We start from the raw sequence: 23316 nt of genomic DNA on the forward strand, positions 1-23316 counted from the left end.
TGTATGTATTCTCCGATTACTCCTCCACTGAGACCACTGACCCTCAGAAAATACCTCAAATACTCAATAGTTTTAGGTATATCCAAACAATGAAGATACTTCAAATGTATCGCTCTTGCAATTTGGCAATGTTCACCTTCCCAATGGGAGACAAACAGCCCATTGGTCAACATTTTATGAGTCACCCAGTCAAAATTTACGTAAAGTTTCACGAGGAAATTTCCCGCGAATTTCTGCCTGAAATAATTTTGCTTATTGGATGTGCATATTGGATATAGCCTACTGGATATGATTAAAGGCTATTTTCAGAGTTGGGAATACATTTTCTTCATCTCGTAAAGGCGCCAATTGGTAGGCATATATAGGCTTTCATGGCTGGCGTCAATGTTCTGATTGGCTTCCGTGTTTTTTTGCCGTGGTCTTCTTTGTTTAAAATCTCCAAACGTTGCAACTGCAACTGCGTCAATCACTCTTCTCGACGTGTCAACTGAAACTGAAGCTCTCATTTCTGCTGCGTCATTTATAGTGCTGATTTTCCGCGTTGTTCCACTAATGGCGGGTTCGCGCGATTTAATAATGAATATAATAATAACATGTTATTTATTCAAGATCCAAATACAAATACAAATGAGAAGTACAAATTGAAAGTTCCAATGAATAACGAGATGCTCGATAAGTAAGTGAATAGTTGTTTCGAGATACAAATTTGGTGTGAATGGGCATATACATACATACATTGAAATAGTTAAACAAAAACATAGAATGAATAACATACCTATAGAGGTATTCGACTACGAACATTATCAATCAATCAATTTGGATGACTAAGCTGCGTTTTGGCGTTTTTCAATGCTGTGTGTCAGATCCTTGGTACTCAGGTATATTCTCTCTTTCTTTCTGTTGATGTTCTCTCGGTATGTCCCAATCGGCCACTTCGCTTGTTCTCTACTAAAGGGATACCAATGCTTCTTTTCGTCTGACCGCTAAAGCCTTTACCACAGTCATATGGATCCTATTTACAGAATTCCCTGTGTCGAATCGATTGGGACAAACCGAGAAATCTGCATTAGCTGAACATGGACTTTCCGACGGGGAACACAAGATCCTGTTCGAAAATACTGAAGGCTAACAATATCAAATCATTATTCAACAAGAATGTATTTAGAAGTCATAGAAATACACAAACACCAAGAGAACTCAAACGGAAAGGAAGAGAGATTGTACCTACCAAAGATCTGGCACACAGCATTCAAAAGCACCAAAACGAAGCCAAGTCATTCAAATCGCGCGGAAAGTATGCACAAATCCGCCTAGTGAAAGTGCTCGGAAAATCAGTACTATAAATGACACAGCAGAAATGAGAGCTTCACTTTCAGTTTACAGGTCTAGAAGAGTACTTCGATCACGCCACTGAAAATGACTGCCATAGTTGCAGTTGAAACGTTTGGAGATTTTAACCAAAAAAGACCACGGCAAAACCCGGAAGCCAATCAAAACACTTTATTCTGTGTTTACTGAATTGAATTATCTAACTATATATGCGGTCGGACACTACTTTGTTTATAGGCAGCGGGGGCGATAGCAGATATGTTGCTTGTCATTCGCTTCACCTTTGTTGAAGGTATTATTACTCTGAAAAAATTTGATTTTCATTTATAGGAAATCATCGTCTTCGTGTTGATGTAGAACACTATTTTACCAAATAGCCCGAAAAAGCGCTCCTAGTGTTCCTGTTCGAATTATTGAAAATAGATATCGGCAGTTGTATCGCCAAACGCATATGCAGGAATCCTGCACTGACAGCAGTCGGATATAATCCAACGCCTTTCGTGGTATTAGCCAGGGTAGTAGTTGTTTTCTGATAGGTGTTAGTCTATAAAGCTACTGTGTAGGTGAGGGAAGAATGGCCTGAACGGATTGTTCCTTTAGAAAATTTGATTTGGAAAACAACTTTTTTCACATCTCTCACTTTTTTATAATGTTCATTATAAATTAGAAACAATAATAGTTGTTGGTAATGATATTTTTTATTTTTTAATGAAAAAGGAGTAAAGTAGAACCTATACCTGAATCTCCCACACATTCGGAAGATTTGCCAGTATCATCAACTAATAATAACTTCGCTATCACTTTGGATGAGTAATCATTAGGTCCGAGCATCGGACTGTTGAAGTTTTCTGATGCTTCAAGGCTATCCGATGAAACCCCAAAGTTGGAAATTAGGAAAGGCATGATTCCAAAAATCATTCCAATAATAAAAATACCTATATCAATAGAATTGTTTATTTTGCCCTATATTCGTCTCAGGCAAAACCGAGAACTAAATGACAAACATCGTAAAAAGCCTGTTGGCACCCTCTACATTTTCAAAGTCAATATTCAAGTGGAACAAAACGTTCTGAAATGAACTAATCTTGAATTATTAACAAAATAATGGATTAATGAAAACGCTATGTTCGTCGTAAGAGAAAGAGTTGAATGGTGTCTCTCTCGTCAAGAAATCCTTGGGAAGAACTCGGTACCTCAAATTTTGAAAGAACAAAATTTACGTAAAAAGGTATTATTTTCAATATTTTTATTTTCAATATTTTTCATAAAAACGACAATAAGTGTTTGTTGTATCACTTGTCGCCGAAAAAACACAACCAAATGAGAGGGTTTTTTTGTCATACCTCGTTTGATAAATATTTCAAGTTTTCACCAATGAATCCATTATTTATCACTAGTTATCAGTTTGATATTCATTATATGTAAACAAAAGGTGAATAATCATTTCGAGAAAAACTGTATTAGCATAAGTGTTTTGTCAGATATTTCGTCTACGACTACAATATACATTATCAGAAGAGATGAGGCCACGAAGTTTTCAAGCTTTTCCCACAGCAAATATTACTATAGTGAACTCAGAAACTAGGTTTCACACAGTCATCTTTGCTCATAAAAGTCCCATTATTCACTATTCACTTCATGACAACCATGAATGTTCACATGTTCATTTTTTACATTATGGAATGTTTCCTGATCAAATGAAAGCACCTAAGTTCTGGAAATGCTTGCATTTGAGTACCTAACGGGACTACGTCTCCCTATTCACCAGCTTGGATATTTGTTATCGAGCCACGTTCCAAACAGCTTGTCATAGAGACGAGGTTCGTCTTTGTAACGTAGTCAGGGGCTACTTTGAATGCCCACGCTAGTCAGTAGAAAACGGTGTGAGTTCTTTGGACAACTTTGCTAGTTTCTGATTCTTAATGTGTCAAGTAAGTAAAAATATGAATGCTAAATATTTGAATGGCAACATTTTTTTTATTTTATGATGGAAAAAAAAATACAAAATACCATTACGAAGATAGTAATGAAAACTTCTTTCTGTGATCAGGTGAGCAAGAAAATCATATATTCACAAAAATTAATATATATATATATATATATAACAAAAAAAAAAAAACAAAGATTGACCCTATTAGTAGACGTTGTTGAAGGTTGTTGTTCCCTAGTTGAGTTCAGTTGATCAGTGAGGGACTGAAAACTTCCTAGAGAGGCAAGGTTGCTCACATGAGAATGGTTATGAAACAGGATTCTAGGGAGATAAATGTTTTGCACTTCAGTAAATATAATTATGATAACAGGTGATGTAAATCGGTTTCACATAAATATTCATTCATAGATACATTGGATAATATTCACAACAATTACTCTTAGTTATACAACTCTTGTATTAATGCATTAATGGTTTATATAAAAAAATAACATTGAATTCAGGAGTCAACATATATAAGCAAATTAATAATCTTATACAAAAAAAAATTACTTTGAAATCACCACTGAATGTGTCTTAGGAAACAAAACAATGTTTCGTACAAAAAACGACAACTAAAATTTCACTAAATCATTTAAATTAGGAAATGGGATTATAACCTTAATTCACTTGAAGTCTCTAACCAATCTACAAAGATATAGATAATGAGGAAAGATTTGTTATATCCCGTTCTATGAACCAAAGATTTGTTCAACCAAGAGACAGGTCCCTTGCTCGAGTCTGAATTCAGCGGCAGAGTGGAGTTTCCCGAACGATGAAGCAAAAATTTGGATTGTGACTCACAGTTTTTTTTTATTTTCATCCACTGTGATCAGCAATCGGATAAAAATCCCAGGACTTCTCGTCAAAATCGCCAGTAACCCCTCACACAGATTTCAGGGATTTTTCACACCTGGAAGGAGGGACATCTTTTTTCAGCAGAAAATCTCAGGACTTCAATGCTTGCATCCGAGAAAACCCCAATTCATCAACGAATGTAAAATAGATAGCTTGGGTTTGAATTCACAGTGATCACCATGAAATATTCAGATTTTTCGGAATCAGCATCATTACTTTCACATCCAAAAAAACTAAAACTCTGAGATATCGAGTTCTACCTTCTCATATCTACGTGAGACTTCTCCCTTTTTTAAAAATTTCTCCTTCATCTTATCTCCTTACCTATCTTCACGTTACCAGTGAACCAAAGATGGCTTATGCTAGAAGGAACACTTGCCAATACCGGTTACATGGAATTCATAGATGTCACATTTCATCGTGTCATGAATACAATGAAATGACGGTAACGAATGTATTGTTAAACATCCCAGTTACTCCACAAAAAAAAATTCAAACAAATGTTTGGATTTTTTTTTCTTGCGGCAATGATTACAAAGATAATAATAAAATGTCTCAACCAACACCATTAATGATTTATATAATGATTTACATAACAGAAGCTTCTAACTTACTATATCATCACAGTTTGAGTGAAGAAATAATAGGGTCCAGATAATGATAATCTCCGAACTCAGAACACAGCACAGCCGGAGTCCTCCCAGAGAATCCAGTTAAGATGCTCTCATCCCTGCAAGATGTTTACTGCGCCGGTGAGTAAACATCTACAACCACTCGCCTCCAGATTCCCTGAAACAATCATCGGCTATCCGTAGCTAGTGATGGACAACCATCACTAGCTACACTCTAGGTGAAACAAAAAACAAAATATATATAAAACAAAAAAAAATGCCAGTTGTCACCTTCAACTGGTGTGGGCTATAGTGCCACATACTGAAATAGTAGAACTTATGTTTCACGAAAACCAAGAAAGTTAAATTGCGGGATACTCTCATTTCTTTCCTGGTACTGCGAGCAAGTCCTCAACTACGACAGATCTATGGAGCTCAGGATCCCTCGGTAGCATTGCCAGATCGCCCTTGGGCTAATCTGACAATACCCCTCAAAGTTCACCCTTTCAAGGATCCCGCTAGCAAACTAGCTGTCGCATCTGAGCGCTACTGGCACTCACCAGAATGAGTCCCTATAACTACTGCCAAAACTAAATAAACCACATAATGAAACTGCGGTACTCGCACCCATTAGAAAGAGTCCCTACAACTACCACCAAAACTGAATAATTCACATAATGAATCCCTATAATTACTAACAGATTATCTAGACAAAGAACTGCAATGTTAAAGAAATCTTCAGAGAACGCTGTGATTCGGTCGGAAAGGCTGGACACTAAGTATTCAGGCAAAACGGTACTTGAAGTATTCAGCATACATTTTGAAGTAGGCAACCAGCTTTCCAAGACTCTTCTAAATATATGGATAAATGTCCGGCAAAACGGTACTTGAACTATTCAGCAGACATTTTGAAGTAGGCAACCAGTGTTCCAAGACTCTCCTGAATATATGAATACATGTCATCCATAAAAATCTAAGATACTTGAAATTACTCAAGCAAAATATACCTCTATCAGATATAGTTAAATCAGTGCAAGCAATTAATAGTCAGGCATATCATGTACAGTAATAAACCCAGAATTTATCAAATTTCCCAAAGGATTTATTCAACAGATAATTGCTTCCATGAAGAACAGTATCCAAAAAACTGATGTCTTGCCAAAAAGATGTAAAGATAAGATAAGGACAAAATAAAGTCGAGATAAAGATACTCAAAGAAAAGACATCTCACTAACAACTACACTAACAATCTCAATGCATAAGATAAAATAATAAAGACAGTTACAGTAAATGTCAGATAAAGATGTAAGATAACAAGGTACATTGAAATACTTTCATTACTAGTTGAGAAAAGATGTTGTTCTCTCTAAAAGTGGCCAGTTTCAAGACTTCTACTTGACGTCTGTTTATACCACGGTGAGCAAATTCTAAAGCCCCAACTCACAGAGCCCCTCAAGAGTTGAGGACCTCCAAGAATTGCCTAATATCTTTGTTGAAGTTCATGAACGATTGCGTAAAGCATATGATCGAAACACCAAAACATATAATCTCAGGGGACGTAATACTAAATATAAAGTTGGTAACAGAGTTCTAAACAGAAATTATGTTTTATCCAAAGCAGAAAATGCATTTTCTGCAAAATTTGCTCCCAAATGTGTCCCGTGTATTGTTGATAAAGTTTTATCTGCTCCAGTTTATTCCTTGAAGGGTTTTGCTGGTTCTGACTTAGGAAATTGGCATGTAAAAGACATGAAGTTGGACCCAGCTTTTTTGGACTCTGATAAGTACTGAAATCCAGAGACGGATCAGAAATAATATGAGGAATTACCTTATCTACTTCTTACCTATTTATCAATAACTTTTATTTTGTTATTAAATATCTGGCCAACAGTGTTTTCGAACTCAGTCTCTCACTTTTGTAAAATTTATCAGTCGGTTTGGGAAAACATGGAAAAACAATAGTTTTTATTTTAAATTGTTGCTAATATTACCTCTTTGAAACTTATCTTTTGATAACTCCTGTGGGAAAATCTGTTCATAAGAAAGGTTATTATTAATTCACAATGAGATTCTGATAAGACAGTTTTTTTCCTCTTGATAAATTTGAAGGAATTGTACAGATCTCAAATAAATGAAATTTCCACTATTTTTTTTAAATCCCATACCATTGTCTTACTATCTTGAACAAAATATTTTTATAGAAGTTGAATGTGATATCTTTTTGTCTATTTTTAATGAAATATGTGTTTTCATTGCTATCTCAGACAAAGTATCTTTAGGGAGGTTGAGCTTCACTATCTTTCTGTCTACCTATTTCTCAATAAAATATTCAGAATCATTGATAAATCTAACATAATATATTTGTTTTCATCTTGGAGGCAAAAAGTGAGAACTTCACTTGTAATACACACCTTATCTCATTTATGATTGTTAGAATATTACCTTGACTGTTAAATTTTTCTTAATTAGCACTCTGAGTTGGGGCTTTAGAATTTGCTCATCGTGGTATAACCAGACGTCAAGCAGAAGTCTTGAAACTGGCCACTTTTAGAGAGAACAACATCTTTACTCAACTAGTAATGAAAGTACATCAATGTACCTTGTTATCTAACATCTTTATCTGACATCTACAGTAACTATACCTTATGCATTGAGATTGATAGTGTAGGTGTATCATTGGAGATGTCTTATCTTTATGTATCTTTATCTTGACTTTATCTTGTCCTTATCTTATCTTTATCTCTTTTTGGCAAGACATAAGTTTTTTTGATACAGTTCTTCATGAAAGAAATCATCTTTTGAATAAATCCTTTGGCAAATTTGATAAATTTTGGGTTTATTACTGTACATGATATGCCTGACTATTGATTGCTTGCTTTGATTTAACTATATCTAATACAGGTATATTTCGCTTGGGTAAGTTCAAGTACCGTTTTGCCTGACATTTATCCATATATTTAGAAATGTCTTGGAAAGCTGGTTGCTTACTTCAAAATGTATGCTGAATATTTCAAGTACCGTTTTGTCCAGCCTTTTCGACCGAATCACAGCGTTCTCTGAAGATTTCTTTAACATTGCAGTTCTTTGTCTAAATAATCTGGTAGTAATTATAGGGATTCATTATGTGGTTTATTTAGTTTTGTTAGTAGTTATACGGACACATTCTGGTGGGTGCGAGTACCGCAGTTTCATTATGTGGTTTATTTAGTTTTGGTAGTAGTTATAGGGACTCATTCTGGTGGGTGCGAGTACCGCTCAGATGCGACAGCTAGTTTGCTAGCGGGATCCTTGGGAAGGTGAACTTTGGGGGGACTTGTCAGGTTAACGTGGAGGTCTAGGCAGGTCAGCGTGTGAAGCCCGCTCAAAGGCGATCTGGCAATGCTACTGGGGGATCCTGAGCTTCATGAATCTGTCGTAGTTGAGGACTTGCTCGCAGTACCAGGAAAGGAATAAGAGTATCCCGGAATTTAACTTTCCTGGTTTTAGTGGAACATAAGTTCTATTACTTCAGTATGTGGCACTATAGCCCACACCAGTTGAAGGTGACAGCTGGCATTTTTTTTTATTTATATATATTTTGTTTCTTGTTTCACCTAGGGTGTAGCTAGTGATGGTTGTTCGGGTTTTGGATTCGGGATAGCCGATGATCGTTTCAGGGAATCTGGAGGCGAGTGGTTGTAGATGTTTACTCACCGGCGCGGCAAACAACATCTTGCAGCGATGAGAGCATCTTGACTGGATTCTCTGGGAGGACTCCGGCTGTGCTGTGTTCTGAGTTCGGAGATTGTCATTATCTGGACCCTATTATTTCTGCACTCAAACTGTGATAATACAGTGAGTTAGAGGCTTCAGTTATGTAATTGCTTTAATTCACACACAGATTTAGTTTCCTTATATGGATAGTTCTCCTTTGAAAATTTTCTTATTCCTATAATCATTAATGGTGTAGGTTGAGACATTTTATAATTATCTTTGTAATCATTGCCGCAAAAAAAAAATCCAAACATTTGTTTGAATATTTTTTGGTGGAGTAACGGGAATGTGTAACGATATATTTGTTACCGTCATTTCATTATATTCATGACACGATAAAATGTGACATCTATTAATTCCATGTAACCGGTATTGGCAAGTGTTCCTCCTAGCATAAGCCATCTTTGGTTTACTAGTAACGTGAAGATAGGTAAGGAGAGAAGATGAAAGAGGAATTTTCAAAAAAGGGAGAAGTCTCTCGTAGAGTTGAGAAGGTAGAGCTCGATATCTTAGAATTTTAGTTTTTTTAGATGTGGAAGTAATGATGCTGATTCAGAAAAATCTGAATATTTCATGGTGATCACTGTGAATTTAAACCCAAGCTATCTATTTTACATTCATTGATGAATTGGGGTTTCCTCGGATGCAAGAATTTAAGTCCTGAGATTTTCTGCTGAAAAAAGATGTCCCTCCTTCCAGGTGTGAAAAATTCCTGAAATTAGTGTGAGGGGTTACTGGCGATTTTGACGAGAAGTCCTGGGATTTCTATCCGATTGCTGATCACTTTGGGTGAAAATAAAAAAAACTGTAAGTTTTCAAATTCAATTCAAATTTTTGCTTCATCGTTCGGGAAGCCCCACTCTGCCGCTGAATTCAGACGCGAGCAAGAGACCTGTCTCTTGGTTGAACAAATTTCCGGTTCATAGGTCGAGATATAACCAATCTTTCCTAATTATCTATATCTTTGTAGATTGGTTACAGACTTCGAGTGAATTAAGGTTATAATGCCATTTCCTAATTTAAATGATTTAGTGAATTTTTAGTGGTCATATTTTGTACAAAACATTGTTTTCTTTCCTAAGACACTTTCAGTGGTGATTTCAAAATTGATTATTTTGTATAAGATTATTTATTTGCTTATATATGTTGACTCTTGAATTCAAGGTTAATTTTTTATATAAATCATTGATGCATCAATACAAGAGTAGTATATCTAAGAGTAATTGTTGTGAATATTATTCAATGTATCTATGAATGAATTATTATGTGAAACCGTTTTACATTTACATCACCTGTTATCATAATTATATTCAGTGGAGTGCAAAACATTTATATCCCTAGAATCCTGTTTCATAACCATTCACATGTGAGCAATCCTGCCTCTCGAAGAAGTGTTCAGTCCCACACTGATCAACTGAACTCAACTAGGGAACAACAACCTTTGACAACGTCTCTGCTTGGAGACATGATGGAGTAAACAGGTGAAACCATCATACTAACAGGGTCAATCTTTGTATTTTTTTTGTAAATTTGTAAATATATATATTAATTTTTGTGAATAAATATGATTTCCTTGCTCACGTGATCACAGAAGGAAGGAAGGAAAAAAGCTGGCGCCCAGCCATTCAAATATTTTTTAACATTCATATTTTTACTTGCTTGACATATTAAAAATCAGAAACTAGCAGAGTTGTCCAAAGAACTCACACCGTTCTCTACTGACTAGCCTGGGCATTCAAAGTAGCCCTGACTACGTTACATATTTTGGCATCCAACGTGGGGCGCCAAAATATGTAACGTAGTAACGGTGGTTGTTACCTAGTTGAGTTCAGTTGATCAGTGTGGGACTGAACACTTCCTTGAGAGACAGGGTTGCTCACATGAGAATGGTTATGAAACATGATTTCAGGGATATAAATGTTTTGCACTTCACTGAATATAACTATGATAACAGGTAATGTAAATGTAAAACGGTTTCACATAAATATTTATTCATAGATACATTGAATAATATTCACAACAATTACTCTTAGTTATACTACTCTTGTATTGATGCATCAATGGTTTATATAAAAAAACTAACCTTGAATTCAGGAGTCAACATATATAAGCAAATAAATAATTCTATACAAAAATAATTAACCTTGAAATCACCACTGAATGTGTCTTAGGAAACAAAACAATGTTTTGTACAAAAAATGACCACTAAAAATTCACTGAATCATTTAAATTAGGAAATGGGATTATAACCTTAATTCACATGAAGTCTGTAACCAATCTACAAAGATATTTAAAATGAGGGAAGATTGGTTATATCTCGATATATGAACCAGAGATTTGTTCAACCAAGAAACGGGTCCCTTGCTCGAGTCTGAATTCAGCGGCAGAGTGGAGCTTCCCGAACGATGAAGCAAAAATTTGGATTGTGACTTACAGTTTATTTTTATTTTCAACCACTGTGATCAGCAATCGGATAGAAATCCCAGGACTTCTCGTCAAAATCGCCAGTAACCCCTCATACTAATTTCAGAGATATTTCACACATGGAAGGAGGGACATCTTTTCTCAGCAGAAAATCTCAGGACTTTAATTCTTGCATCCGAGGAAACCCAAATTCATCAACGAATGTGAAATAGATAGCTTGGGTTCACATTCACAGTGATCACCATGAAATATTCAGATTTTTCTGAATCAGCATCATTACTTCCATATTTGAAAAAAACTAAAATTCTAAGATATCGAGCTCTACCTTCTCAACTCTACGAGAGACTTCTCCCTCTCTTGAAAATTCCTGTTTCATCTTCTCTCCTTACCTATCTTCACGTTACTAGTGAACCAAAGATGACTTATGATAGGATGAACACTTGCCAATACTGGTTACATGGAATTCATAGATGTCACATTTTATCATGAATACAATGAAATGAGGTTACGAATATATCGTTACATCTTCTTGCTGAAATGATTCAATAAATCATTTGAGTGTGTCAATTACCCAAACCGTTCCTTAAAATGACCCACTAGATAACCTGATATGATGCTTACAAATATTTGAGAAAATCCGTGATATCTGAAGAAATCGTGGATAGAAAAACAGTTGCTTTCAACAAAATTACCCCCGGAACATTTCACTATGATGAAAAAATAAATTTGTAATCTCAATTTTGAACATTTTGAATATAAAATGGAATGAACTGAAATTAGTTTTCATTATTTCTCTTGAAATTGTGATATTCAAATTCAAAATATTCTCCTTTATCCGAAGAATAAATTCTTATTGACAAAGCCTTGTGAGAAATAGTTAGTCATTCGTACTCAATTGAAATTATCATCATAGAATTCTGTTAAGCTATATTAAGGCCCACAGAAAGCAAGTCTTTCAACTCTTTCTTAAGAGCGCTAAAGTCATTTGTGGTTCTTATAGCTTGAGGAAGGTGATTGAACATTTTGAGACCGTTGTATTTCAATATGTTTGCTGAATTTTAAATTATTATCTATGAACAAGCCAAGAAATTTAGAAGTTGTTACATTGTCGATTTGAATATTTTTCAGTTGTGAATAGCAACGATAGGAGACCAATTTTGTTTTTGATTGATTCAAGCTCAAGACAGTTGAGTCAAACTAGTCTTTCACTTTCATGATATTACTCCCAACAAATTCATACAACGTATGGTTGTTGGGGGCGTGCCATAAAATTGTGGTATCATCAGGGAGTGAAGTAAATTTACCTTGACGATAAGTCAATAATGTACAATAATGTACGCTGCAAGTAATTTTACCTTCATTTGAGTATTTAGTGGTCTTGATCATCTGGATGCGATCTGCTAAGTATGACTCAGACCACTTGAGACTCATTTTATTTATGCCGTGTCTACTGAGTTTCCGTAAAAGAATTCAATTTTTCACGCAATTAAATGCTTTGGCTATATTACAGAAGACTGCAGCCACTGTGTTTTTGTCCTTTATGTTGGAATAAACATTGTATAATGATTATAATAATATATAATGTATATAATAAACTTGCAATAACTTATTATTTTGTTTTCATTCAGAAAGTAAAGGAGTATTGTTTCAGCTAATAATTTTATCAATTTAGCCATTGCAGAGATTGGAGAAATTGGACGAAGACTCGATGGATCATTGATGACTTCACCCTTTGACAGTACCAACACAATCGACCTCTTAAAAAAACTGGGAAGATTCCTTCTCTAAATGAATTATGTACTCGTATTAGACCAACTAATATATCGAGTATTCTTATTGGAATATTTTTTAGAATTTTTATCGAGATTTCATCTAGATCTGTGGAGTCTTTATTTTTTATGGAAAATAATATTTCATGCAGTTCGGTAATATTTGTGTCATATAATATTAAGGTGTTCGTAACTTCATTATTCACATAGTCTAGGGGGTCACCGGCTGCTTTTATATTTTTCGTCAAGTCTTCGGCAATAGAGCAATAGAAGTAATTTAGTTCAGTAGGAGAATACGAAATGTCTACATTTTTTTGTGTCTCTTGCCAGTTAAGTTCATTAATGATACACCAAGTTTATTTTGATTTATTGGAAGCGTCATCCATTCTACTTTTATAATATTTGCTTTTGGCTAGTTTCATTACTTTTCTGTGAATGGTGCGATAGCGAAGGACGTAATTAAGAAAAAAACCCTCATGTTTTTTGCCAAAACGCTATTACCTTTTGTTTACCAATTTTTGTGTCTGTGCCTGAAATAATTTTTTTCAACTGAAAAGCTTTCATCAAATATATAAATTATTTCGTTATAAAATTCAAAATTCAAGATGAAAATCAGAGAGTTCTATATGATTCCATTTAGAGCTCAGACACAAGTTAGAGAACTTGTCACAATTAGCAGAACTATAGAATCGTTCTAAATTGAATTTCGATTTATTCACATTCAGATTGGAATACACCTTGTAGTATACCACTTCGTGATCTTACAATCCTGAAGAAAGAACATCACAAGAAACTAGCTCGGAGTCTAAGTTTGCACAAAAATAATATAATCTATGGTGGATTTGGTAAATTTAGTAGAAGATTTCACATGCATTTTCAAATGAAATATTTTCAATAAATTAAAAACTGTGTGTGTAAATTTTCTTCTGTTTAATAATTAATATTCAGGTCTCCAGTTGAAATAATTTTTGCTTTTGGAGGTAATTCATATTTATTGCTTATTTGAAGAATCTTGATAAAAGGTCACTCACTCAGGAATGATTGATTTGACTATTTAAAATTGACAGTGATGAGAAGAGATCTGTAATATCTATTGAACAAGATATCGCGAAACCCTCTTCATACTTCGTCATACCTTGTCATTGTGTGCCGTTTTCTCATAAACATTTTTATAAGGTTCTCCTTGAATCCTGTTTTTTTGCTGTTGTAATCACAAATACTCATATTACTTTTTCATTTCAGAAGTCTTGTGGACTCCTTCAGTTATGTTTTCTCCAAACGCAACACCCGCTGGGATATGGGTTTTCTGTACCCCGGACTAGCTATACGTATATCGCCATCTGTCCACCAAGGTGGCACACTTGAATTCACTCTAGATTCGCATCGTGAATCGCTGAACGTGCATTCACTGAAAGAAGCTGGAACGGGTAAGAAATTAGTTTCAATAGTGGTCGCTAGATGGTACTGCTAGGTAATGCTGAATAAAGAAACTGATACAAACAATAAAAATGTGACTGGAATTTCTCTTAGCTCCTGAAATGATTTAGAACTGAAGATCTAATACACGGTTTCCATTTTTGGGGTCGAAAGTTGTAATTGTGTCAACTGTATGGTACGTGTTTTTTTCGTATAACTGGTTGTTGCGGTGATGAAATCTTATGAGATTTTTTTATAAATATTTTCTTTCGATATCTGACTTTGTTATTCGATTGTCTTGAAAAATAACCAAAAAGATGAAATAGCGAAGAAAAAACGTTCTATATCAGAGAGTTTTTCTCCATTAAATTGCACAATGTCACAGAAAAAGAATGAACTTAACATTCATTAAACTTTTCACCTTCAATATGTAGCACCATAATAAATGTGTGCTTGTCTAAATAATCCGAATAGACCTGTTAAATATTGGTCGGATATGATGCAAGTTTCATTTGATTTTGCCTTCATTAAATATCTATTTTTGAAAAAATAGTAGGGATTTGAAAGTAAAACATCCATAATCCACACAAAGAAATTAATTGTGTCGTCAGTAAAGTCTGCATAAGGTGGAAAATAATTTACGTTCAAATTCATCTACTTTCAACGATCCAATTTGAAATCCTGTCAGTGAAGTTTGTTATAAAGCTATGTCATGAAAAAAATGAATTCAGTCTAAATGGTACGTAGAAATTGTGAATTATGGGTAAAACAGTATTAGAGTATCAGAGAAACTGTGAGGAGTAAGAAACCTAAACCTCTTGAAGTTCAGAGCTATGAATTCGCAAAGGCAACTGTCTACCGATTCCACTGAACAGCCATTTTAGCGGTATCTCTCCCTTCACGACCTAGCAACCTCACATAGGTAACGGCAGGTTTCTGTAAAAACACTCGGTGTTTTCTATTGGATATTTGAAACTCTTAAGCTACCTGCGGCAACAAGTTGATCTTTTCGCTTCTCTTTGTTCTGGGGTTGTATTCCAGTGATGTGTTGGTTCATCAAGTTCACATTTTCGAAAGTCTTTTTTAAGTAGCTCCTCCGGGGTCCTCAGTAAGGTTTCGTTCCGAAGTTATGAGTATGGGATCCTTACAAACTCACATCATATGGGCATCAGCATCTATATTTTCTTCAAATCCTTTTTGACCTCGCTTTCACAATGAATTTATCCCATGCGTTTCCATGAGATGTTTCTTTCGGAATACTTCTAAGTAAATATCTAGGTAGAATCGAATTGTGTCTCAAATATGGGTTTGAAGTCTCAAATCGGGGCCCAGTCACCTACCAACCATTTCATCCATATTCTATCTGTTGACTTGAATACATTCTGTACGTCCTGACATAGATCCATTGAGATGAGATCCATAATCTTTCTGTTTATACACATACTTTCTGCTTTCTAGTTGGTTGTCTGGATGATCTTGGTATTTTGTGGAGAAATGCTACTTCTGTCATGTTGTCATATCGTCAATGTTGCCCACATGATTCCTGAAATTCATATTTCTCTGATGTTTGATCCGTTTTACCACCATTTAAATGAGGTGGAGTTTGATAATCGTTTGATATGACTATTAGATCAGTTTTGGGTATAACCACATGCTTTTCCAAATATTTATTTTGTTAGTTGATTGTGATCTCAGAAAAATATTTTACTGTAATCATTTGCTAATTTTGTTTTTTTTTTTCAGGTAGACTCTTGGCCAGACAATTTCTTTTACCGTTTCTTCTAGGATTTAAGTTCAATGTTGCTAGTTTGATACCAATATTGTTTGGGATACTCGCGTTAATAGCCAAAAAAGCACTCATAATAAGTAAGATAGCACTTATCGTTACCAGTGCTCTCGCGCTAGGTTCTTTACTTCTTGGAAATGATAAGTACCAACAGCATCACTATGCTCCCAATCAATTTGGGCATCCTGGTTATGAGGGTATCCATGGATATAACAGGTAATCAATCAATCTTCTAAATTTTGTACCTCTCGATATCCTTATATATTATGGCAACTGCAAAAAAATAAATGAGCAATTGGTCTTCCAGGAAAAAAATTTGAGAACTATGTGTTTTAAAAAATCTACTGACACATGCAAAGTCTTATTTTCAGTTTTGAAAATATTAACAATTATATCATGTACATTTCATATTGTGCTACCTACATTGATGTGATGAATTTCAAGATGAAGTTCACAAATTCATTACTTTTGGCCATATTTCAATTTCAATCTTTCAGTTCCAAATCATAAATCAACAATTACGTCGAAAGGACCACATGCCATGTCAATTAGATTATATAATTGACTACCGCTATGTATTTGAAAAATATCAAGTCCTAACTTTTTAGAGAATAATTAAGAAGATTTTCTGTATGAAACAATATTTCATTATTTGAATGAATATTTCCCGTAACTCTACTGTGACATTCAATCTTATACATATATACGTATGATCTATTATATTTTCACATTTTCATATTCATTTTGAAAATATTTCCATACTTTATAATGAGGAAATGAAGTATTATTATCATTATTATTGTTCATCGGTTGTTCCAAGAATTCATCAACAGAAAGTGAAATATTCACACTGTTAAAAAAAACTGCCATATATACATAAATTTATTTACTCGTCGTATATGTGTGCAAAAGCAGGCATGAAAAAAATGTGTATAAAATAGTATTTTACCACAAAATTTCAAAGTTGGCTTACCAGACCAACCATTGAAAATTAGTTGAATGTATAAATGATTCATAACCCAATCAATAATCTATAAAGTGTGATAAATACAAAATATATTCTTTATTAAGTAATACCCTCGATTTTATTCGCGTCGTAGGGTATAGCATTCAGGGAATAATACTTTTGTAGTATTCTTTTTTGAAGAATTTTTCAAATTGATTTACAAACCGATTGTAATAAATCTTACACCAAATGTTAAGTGTAACGTATCGCAATACAATAGTGATAACAGCACACGAATCTTTAAAGCTGGTTTTGAGATCAACGTGCACAAACACACAAATAAACATACAAAGCAAAAAGCGATCAGATACACGTTCATTATATACAGGGTGTTTCCTAACCATGGTACGAAACTTCAGACGGTGATTCGTTAGATCGTTTTAAGAAAAATGTTTTATGAACATATGTTTCTGCTTCGTTTCTGAGAAACAGAGCGTAAACAGTAATTGTGAAAAATCATGAATATCTTCACACTGATTTGGTTGCAAACTGTTACAGTTATTTTAAGTAATAAGGCCAAGTAGATTTTCAGTGGGCAACTCAGGCAGCTATATTAGAAAAAAAAGTACGCCACTGACTTGTTGTTGTAGTTTTTTCACTTTTCAGGTTATTCGACTTAAAATAAAACTTTTTCATCGCTTGTGTTTTCTTCATATCTAGCTTTGTTTTCTTGAATAAAAATTGAAGGCACTTTGCATATTCATCATGAACACCTGCTTTGAGACCAGCTGAAAGTGGTAGTTTTGTCATCTGTAAAACTCAGAGTTGTCAATTAGCAGTGTTTCCATCATGAATAAATTTACTAACGCTGATATAGCTGACATGCACTTTATTTATGGATTAGCAAATGAAAATGCGGAAGAAGCACGGATAATTTATCAGGACAGATATCTTAACAGAGTTATTTCATGTACTAAAACATTCAAAACGCTACATGCAATATTATGTGAAACTGGGAGTTTTAATGCAATTGCAGGTGGTGGAAGACTAGAAACTGTAACAATGCCTGAACTAAAAGAAGCTATACTTGATGCGATAGATGAAGATCCTTCAAATGGTATCAGGAAGATTTCACTGCATCTGCATAAAAACTGCATAAAAACCGTATGGACAGTTCTAAAAAGGAACCTCCTATACCTATATGACATACAGCTGGTCCAAGTTCTACTGCGTTGGGATTTCCACCCAAGATCATTGTTTTGCAGGTGGTTGATTCATACGATGACGCACAATAATGAATTTGTACCAAATATTTTATTTACGGACGAAGCAAATTTTTCACGAGATGCTATTATGAACATAATAACCAATTTAGGGCCGATGAAATGCCCCACGTTATTAGAGTAAGTCATTTTCAGCAACCACTTTCGCTGAACGTTTCGGTAGGAATGATTGATGACTACCTCATTGGTCAATTTTTTCTACAAGCAAGATCGACACGGGCTTTTTGCGAGATCATTTACCCATTCTGTTAGAAGAAGTGTCGGTACTTGTGAAAGGTAATATTTGGTTTATGCACAACGGAGCTCTAGCTCATTACAGTATTCTTGGTCGTCAGTATCTACTCTAATCGCTGGATTAAACGTGCAGGACTTCCAAATTGGCCAGCTCGTAGTCCTGATATGAATCCTCTAGATTCCTATTTATGGAGTCATCTGAATTCAGGAATAGAATAATTGATAATTGCAATGTCATAAGAAATATTCCAGGTAATTTTAACGTGTTAGACAGTCAATGACAAATCAATTGCATTCCATTAGAAGATGGACATTTTGCTCATTTACTTTTAGGCGAAATTATTCATTATTTACTTTTGGTTTTTCTTTCATGTTGTTCATGGATAGATGAATCTTGATACGAAGAAACCACAAGCAACGAAAAAGTTGTATTTTCAGTTGCATATCTAAAAAAAATGAAAACTACAAAAAAGTCAGTTTTTTATTTTCTCAATATTGTTGGCTGTGGTGCCCACTGAGACAACACCACTGGACCTCATAATTTCAATCTAGTTAGGGCTAAATGAGAGCCTCATTACTTCAAATAACTGTAGCAAATTTCAATGGAATCGGTGTAAGGTTATTCATGATATTTTAATAATACCTTTCAAACCTCAACGTCCTGTATCTCAGAAACGAAGCAACTCCGGACATATGTTCATTAGAACTTAAAACGACGTAACGAATCACCCTCTCAAGTTTCGTATCGAAGTTAGGAAACAACCTATATATTGGTAATTTTGGCACCCTTACAATAAAATTACATTATGTATGAATGGAAATATTTCAATTGTAAATTGTTTGTATATATTGAACTATCGTACGTCATTTCACTAAGTTGTTATTCAAACCAAATCATTCAATGAAAGTATTCAATAGACCAGCTATATCTTTGAAAATTTTAATCAATTGAGTCCATTTTATAAGAAACGCAGTGGATATCTCCCATATAATTATATTTTTAAAGGTATCCAGGAGATGATCATGACGATATCTACTATAGGAGGAACTTTGGAAAACAATCCGACCAACTGAACGTATACCCAAATATTGCAAAATCGTTGGAGGGATCTGAATCTGGAGATAAAACCAGTGGAAGAAATTTTGTATGGGAAGAAAAAGATGAGAAATTACAGATAGGAAATGTCTAACACGTTTTTTGTATGTTGACTCGATAGATTCCCAAATATCTGCAGAAAAAATTGTTTGAGAAACTTTTTTAGGTAGATCTTCGAGTCAGTTGATCCATGATGATAATTAAACAATTTTCACGAATACACTTATTCGCGTTTGGCTGACACCATAGCTTCATCTGTGTGTCCACAGTGTGTGTACTATTACTACCGATGAAGGTATAATGGTAGCGAAACGCTTTTAGAATAAAAATGTTATTTGTGAAAATTGCCTAATTATTTTCATGGATAGTGATTTTCATCAAGTATAGTCACTAGGTAAATAGAACCTCAGAGGTCAATTATTTTATTTGGAATATATTATGCCATATTTGTCAATTTGTCAAATATGAACAGATCCTCATTCACATACAGTGAACAGTTATAAAATAACATTTAGATGTTTCAGTGGTTGATAAGTTGTAAATAAAATATATGAGTATTTTTTTCTATATTTCAGATCCTGTCAAAATTCCTTCTACCGGTATACAGGGCGTCCCAACGAAAACTTGACCCCCCCGGAAGTCAGAAACGGACATGTAATCGAAAATTTCAACGTCAATTTTTATTTCTAGGGGGACTAATTCTGATATGCGGTCATTAACTAAACCCCCTTTTTGTTTCAATTGCATGGGGGGTCGAGTGATACATCATTTGAAAGATCTTTTGTCCCTCTATAACTTCTGTAATTTTTTTCGAAATTGGTTCATTCGTTATTGAGAAATTGAATGAATGGCAACACAATTAACATATAAAGTATTCAAAATAACCTCCATCTAGTTCCATACAATAATACAGTCTCCTTTCGAAATCGGCATTTCCGAACAATTCTCTGTAGCAGGTCTTCTAGATTTGTAGAATTTATTCATTTAGTACTACAGTAGTAAACGTTTTGAAATTGACGACACTGTTAGTTTTTTCCACACTGGTAGTTTTTTTTTGAAGCGGCATTTTCGTGTCACGTGAAGTTTTTAGTACTAACCCTGACCACCAGAGGGCAATGTCAGTATTTAATGTTATTCTCAACAGAATTGTGTATCTAGCAGTCGTTGACAACTAGTTGGCCGGATCATATCGAAGTCGTGATGTACGTCAAAATTAATTAAATCAAAAAGCCGACTGAATACTGACCGCCGTGAGGAGCCCCGCTTATATTTGATATTCATGAATTGAGTTTTCCTGTCCATTCCCTTGATGGCGTCTTCGTAAGGGGAGATGTCGTCGACTTCAATCACTCAAGCTTGTCCTTTTAGGATGGTTGAGTCAAGTAACGCATTTATGGTTCAGCCTATCACAACTAATGAGACCTGCTGAGTGTCTGTCAAATATTTGATACATACAAAATTCTTTGAGTATTTTTCATCCATGAAAAATGTACAGTCTTTCGGTAACATTGAGTTGGTTGTAATATCAAAAACTGAAGGATACTAATATGGACAATATTATTCAGGTATGTAAAACATGTACTACTTCTACTATAAATATATATTGACTCTGAAAAATGTTAGAAATGAGGGATGGCAATTCCATGAATGAAAATGATGTACAGCTTGTCAAATCTAGAAGCGACTTGTAACATATCACCAGACTACTAACAGAGAACGCATGGTTATAAAAATATGAAATCTACCGTACAACTTGTTGCGCCTATTTGAGTTTTTGACTGACCTGAGAGGATAGTCCTCGCTGCAAATAGCAGTAGCAAGTTTTTTATTTGATTTGATGGTCAATTATTAGTTTGGTATGATAATGCGTTATTTACATAATTGGATTTAAATGAGTTTGTTTTTCAGCAGTCCGTATTGGATTTATTAAAGGAAGGTAAAAAGACTAATTCCCTAAATGTAATTCATTTGACTTGAAAATTAAATTTCAGAATGAAAATTTCTTGTGAAACATTATATTTATTGAGATGAATAAATTCAAACAAAAATATAATTGGAGTTGTGATGGAAATATTACAAAGGTTCAACTCCAGACAGATCGGAATGGCTTGTAGAGTTATTACTATCCTCACTGGTACTATCGTTGTCACTATCACCTTGAACATTTCTAATAATTGTGTCTATTGTAAAATCAAGGGCAAGTTCCTTCGAAGCATAAAATTCATCGAAACGTTTAGCGTGTTCGCAATGTTTTTTCCATTGCTCTTGAGAAAACGATGTGAAAAATTCGTCACATTTTCAACAGATTTGAAATTGAAGTCCATATTTTTATCAGTCACATATTGTTTCAGCAATGCCCATACTGATTCTATTGGGTTCAAATCTGGATGATAAAGAGGCAATCATTATATCCATGATTTTCCATAATCCTATCAATTTCATAAAGCTTGAATTGTGGTTTATGGATTCAATAAAAAAATATAAATACATATAATAAAATAGAAATACCTTTCAGCATATAATTCGTAAAATGAATGTTTCGTCGTGTTAACCATTCTCAACTGAATATTGTGGTATAGTGCATTATCTACAAGCAAACCGCTTTTTCTGGAAGATTGGGAATCAACCACTTTTTGTAGTTGTAGTATTTCATTCCGCTATGATAGTGTTGGATTTGAATTTCATAAATGAATTTTTTGCCAATCTACACTCTCCTGCTGCATTTAAAATTATAAAAATCTGCCCTTTGGAAATTGGTGCATTTAAATCATCATTTCAACTCTTGTCATGTGTATGTGAAGCAAGGATATATGTTTCATCCATATAAATTATTGTTCGACCTTCTTCACGGTATTTCTTCATGTCTCTGAGAAAATTTCTTCGCAACTGCTAAATTGCCAGTTTCTCCAATAGCAATTTTCTACTTTTTTTTGTTTTCCTCCATGTGAACCCTATTTCTTTCCACTTTTCTCAAAGACACATCAGAATCCTCGTAACTATTTTTGTCAACAAATTTTTATGAATGCGGCTTAAGGTGGGAATTTTTTCTCAGAAATATAATAATTGATTATCAAAGTCTGATTTTGATGCTTTCCTAAGTATTTTTTTATTAGGCGTTGAAAAAGAGCATGATTCAACATTATCAATTGTTTTCATTTCACGAGCTATTTTTTCAATGCTACCCAAATCACAGATTGAATACAGATGCGAAAACTAGGCCTCCCACCAGAACCTAGTTTTTATAGGCATGTGCAGTTACAGGTGGTTTTAATTTCACCTGACTTTTCACTTTCCACTCAACGTTCCTTTGTTATTGTTTACAACTTTTATTTCAGTAACTATTGGAATATAATAAAATTTGTGAATAGGTGAAATATATTTTATACAGGAGAATGTTTCGCAAAGGAGGAACAGTTTGTGTTGTTGGTGGTTGTTTTACAAAAACTGGGGAAAATACAAGGTTGATCAGAATTCAAGAGAATTCTACAAGATAGGTAAATGTTAATAATTTTCATTTCTCAGCATTATCTCAACGCAGTTTTTTGAACATTGTATTTATAATCATTTGGAAATGTCCCATGCAAATAAATTGATATTTTGTTAATGTTTCTTCAGGGCTGCTTGTTGGCTACGGTTATGTAACAGAGGATTTATTAGGTATCCATGCCTTGCATAGAAACTATAGGGTATGTGACAAATTTTGCCAAAGAAGTCATTTCTCAATCTGGAACTCGTAAAAATCTATTCCAAAATGCAGTTCAATCCATATTTCCTCACAGTGCCACTAAGCACTTCTTGGAAGTTATCAATGATGATAATTGCAAAGGACCTCCTAAGAAAAT

The 23316-nt window shown here is 34.3% G+C and overlaps 1 protein-coding gene across 2 annotated transcripts in view; it reads left to right on the forward strand.

The window, feature by feature from the left end:
- Nucleotides 1-20031, forward strand: part of Osi10a (Osiris 10a) — a 60616-nt gene extending 40585 nt beyond the window's left edge. For both annotated transcript variants that reach the window (XM_074175212.1, XM_074175211.1), the window contains exons 2-4: nucleotides 13956-14140; nucleotides 15873-16131; nucleotides 19385-20031. In XM_074175212.1, the coding sequence (XP_074031313.1) occupies nucleotides 13956-14140; nucleotides 15873-16131; nucleotides 19385-19568 (628 nt within the window). In that variant the 3' untranslated portion in view covers nucleotides 19569-20031. The remainder of the gene's footprint in view (nucleotides 1-13955; nucleotides 14141-15872; nucleotides 16132-19384) is intronic.
- Nucleotides 20032-23316: the final 3285 nt, after the last annotated feature.

The sequence above is a fragment of the Leptinotarsa decemlineata genome, unplaced genomic scaffold, assembly GCF_025532065.1.
Source record: "Leptinotarsa decemlineata unplaced genomic scaffold, Ldec_3_MD MMD2_tig00000882_RagTag_RagTag, whole genome shotgun sequence".
In the NCBI taxonomy this organism is placed as follows: Eukaryota; Metazoa; Arthropoda; class Insecta; order Coleoptera; family Chrysomelidae; genus Leptinotarsa; species Leptinotarsa decemlineata.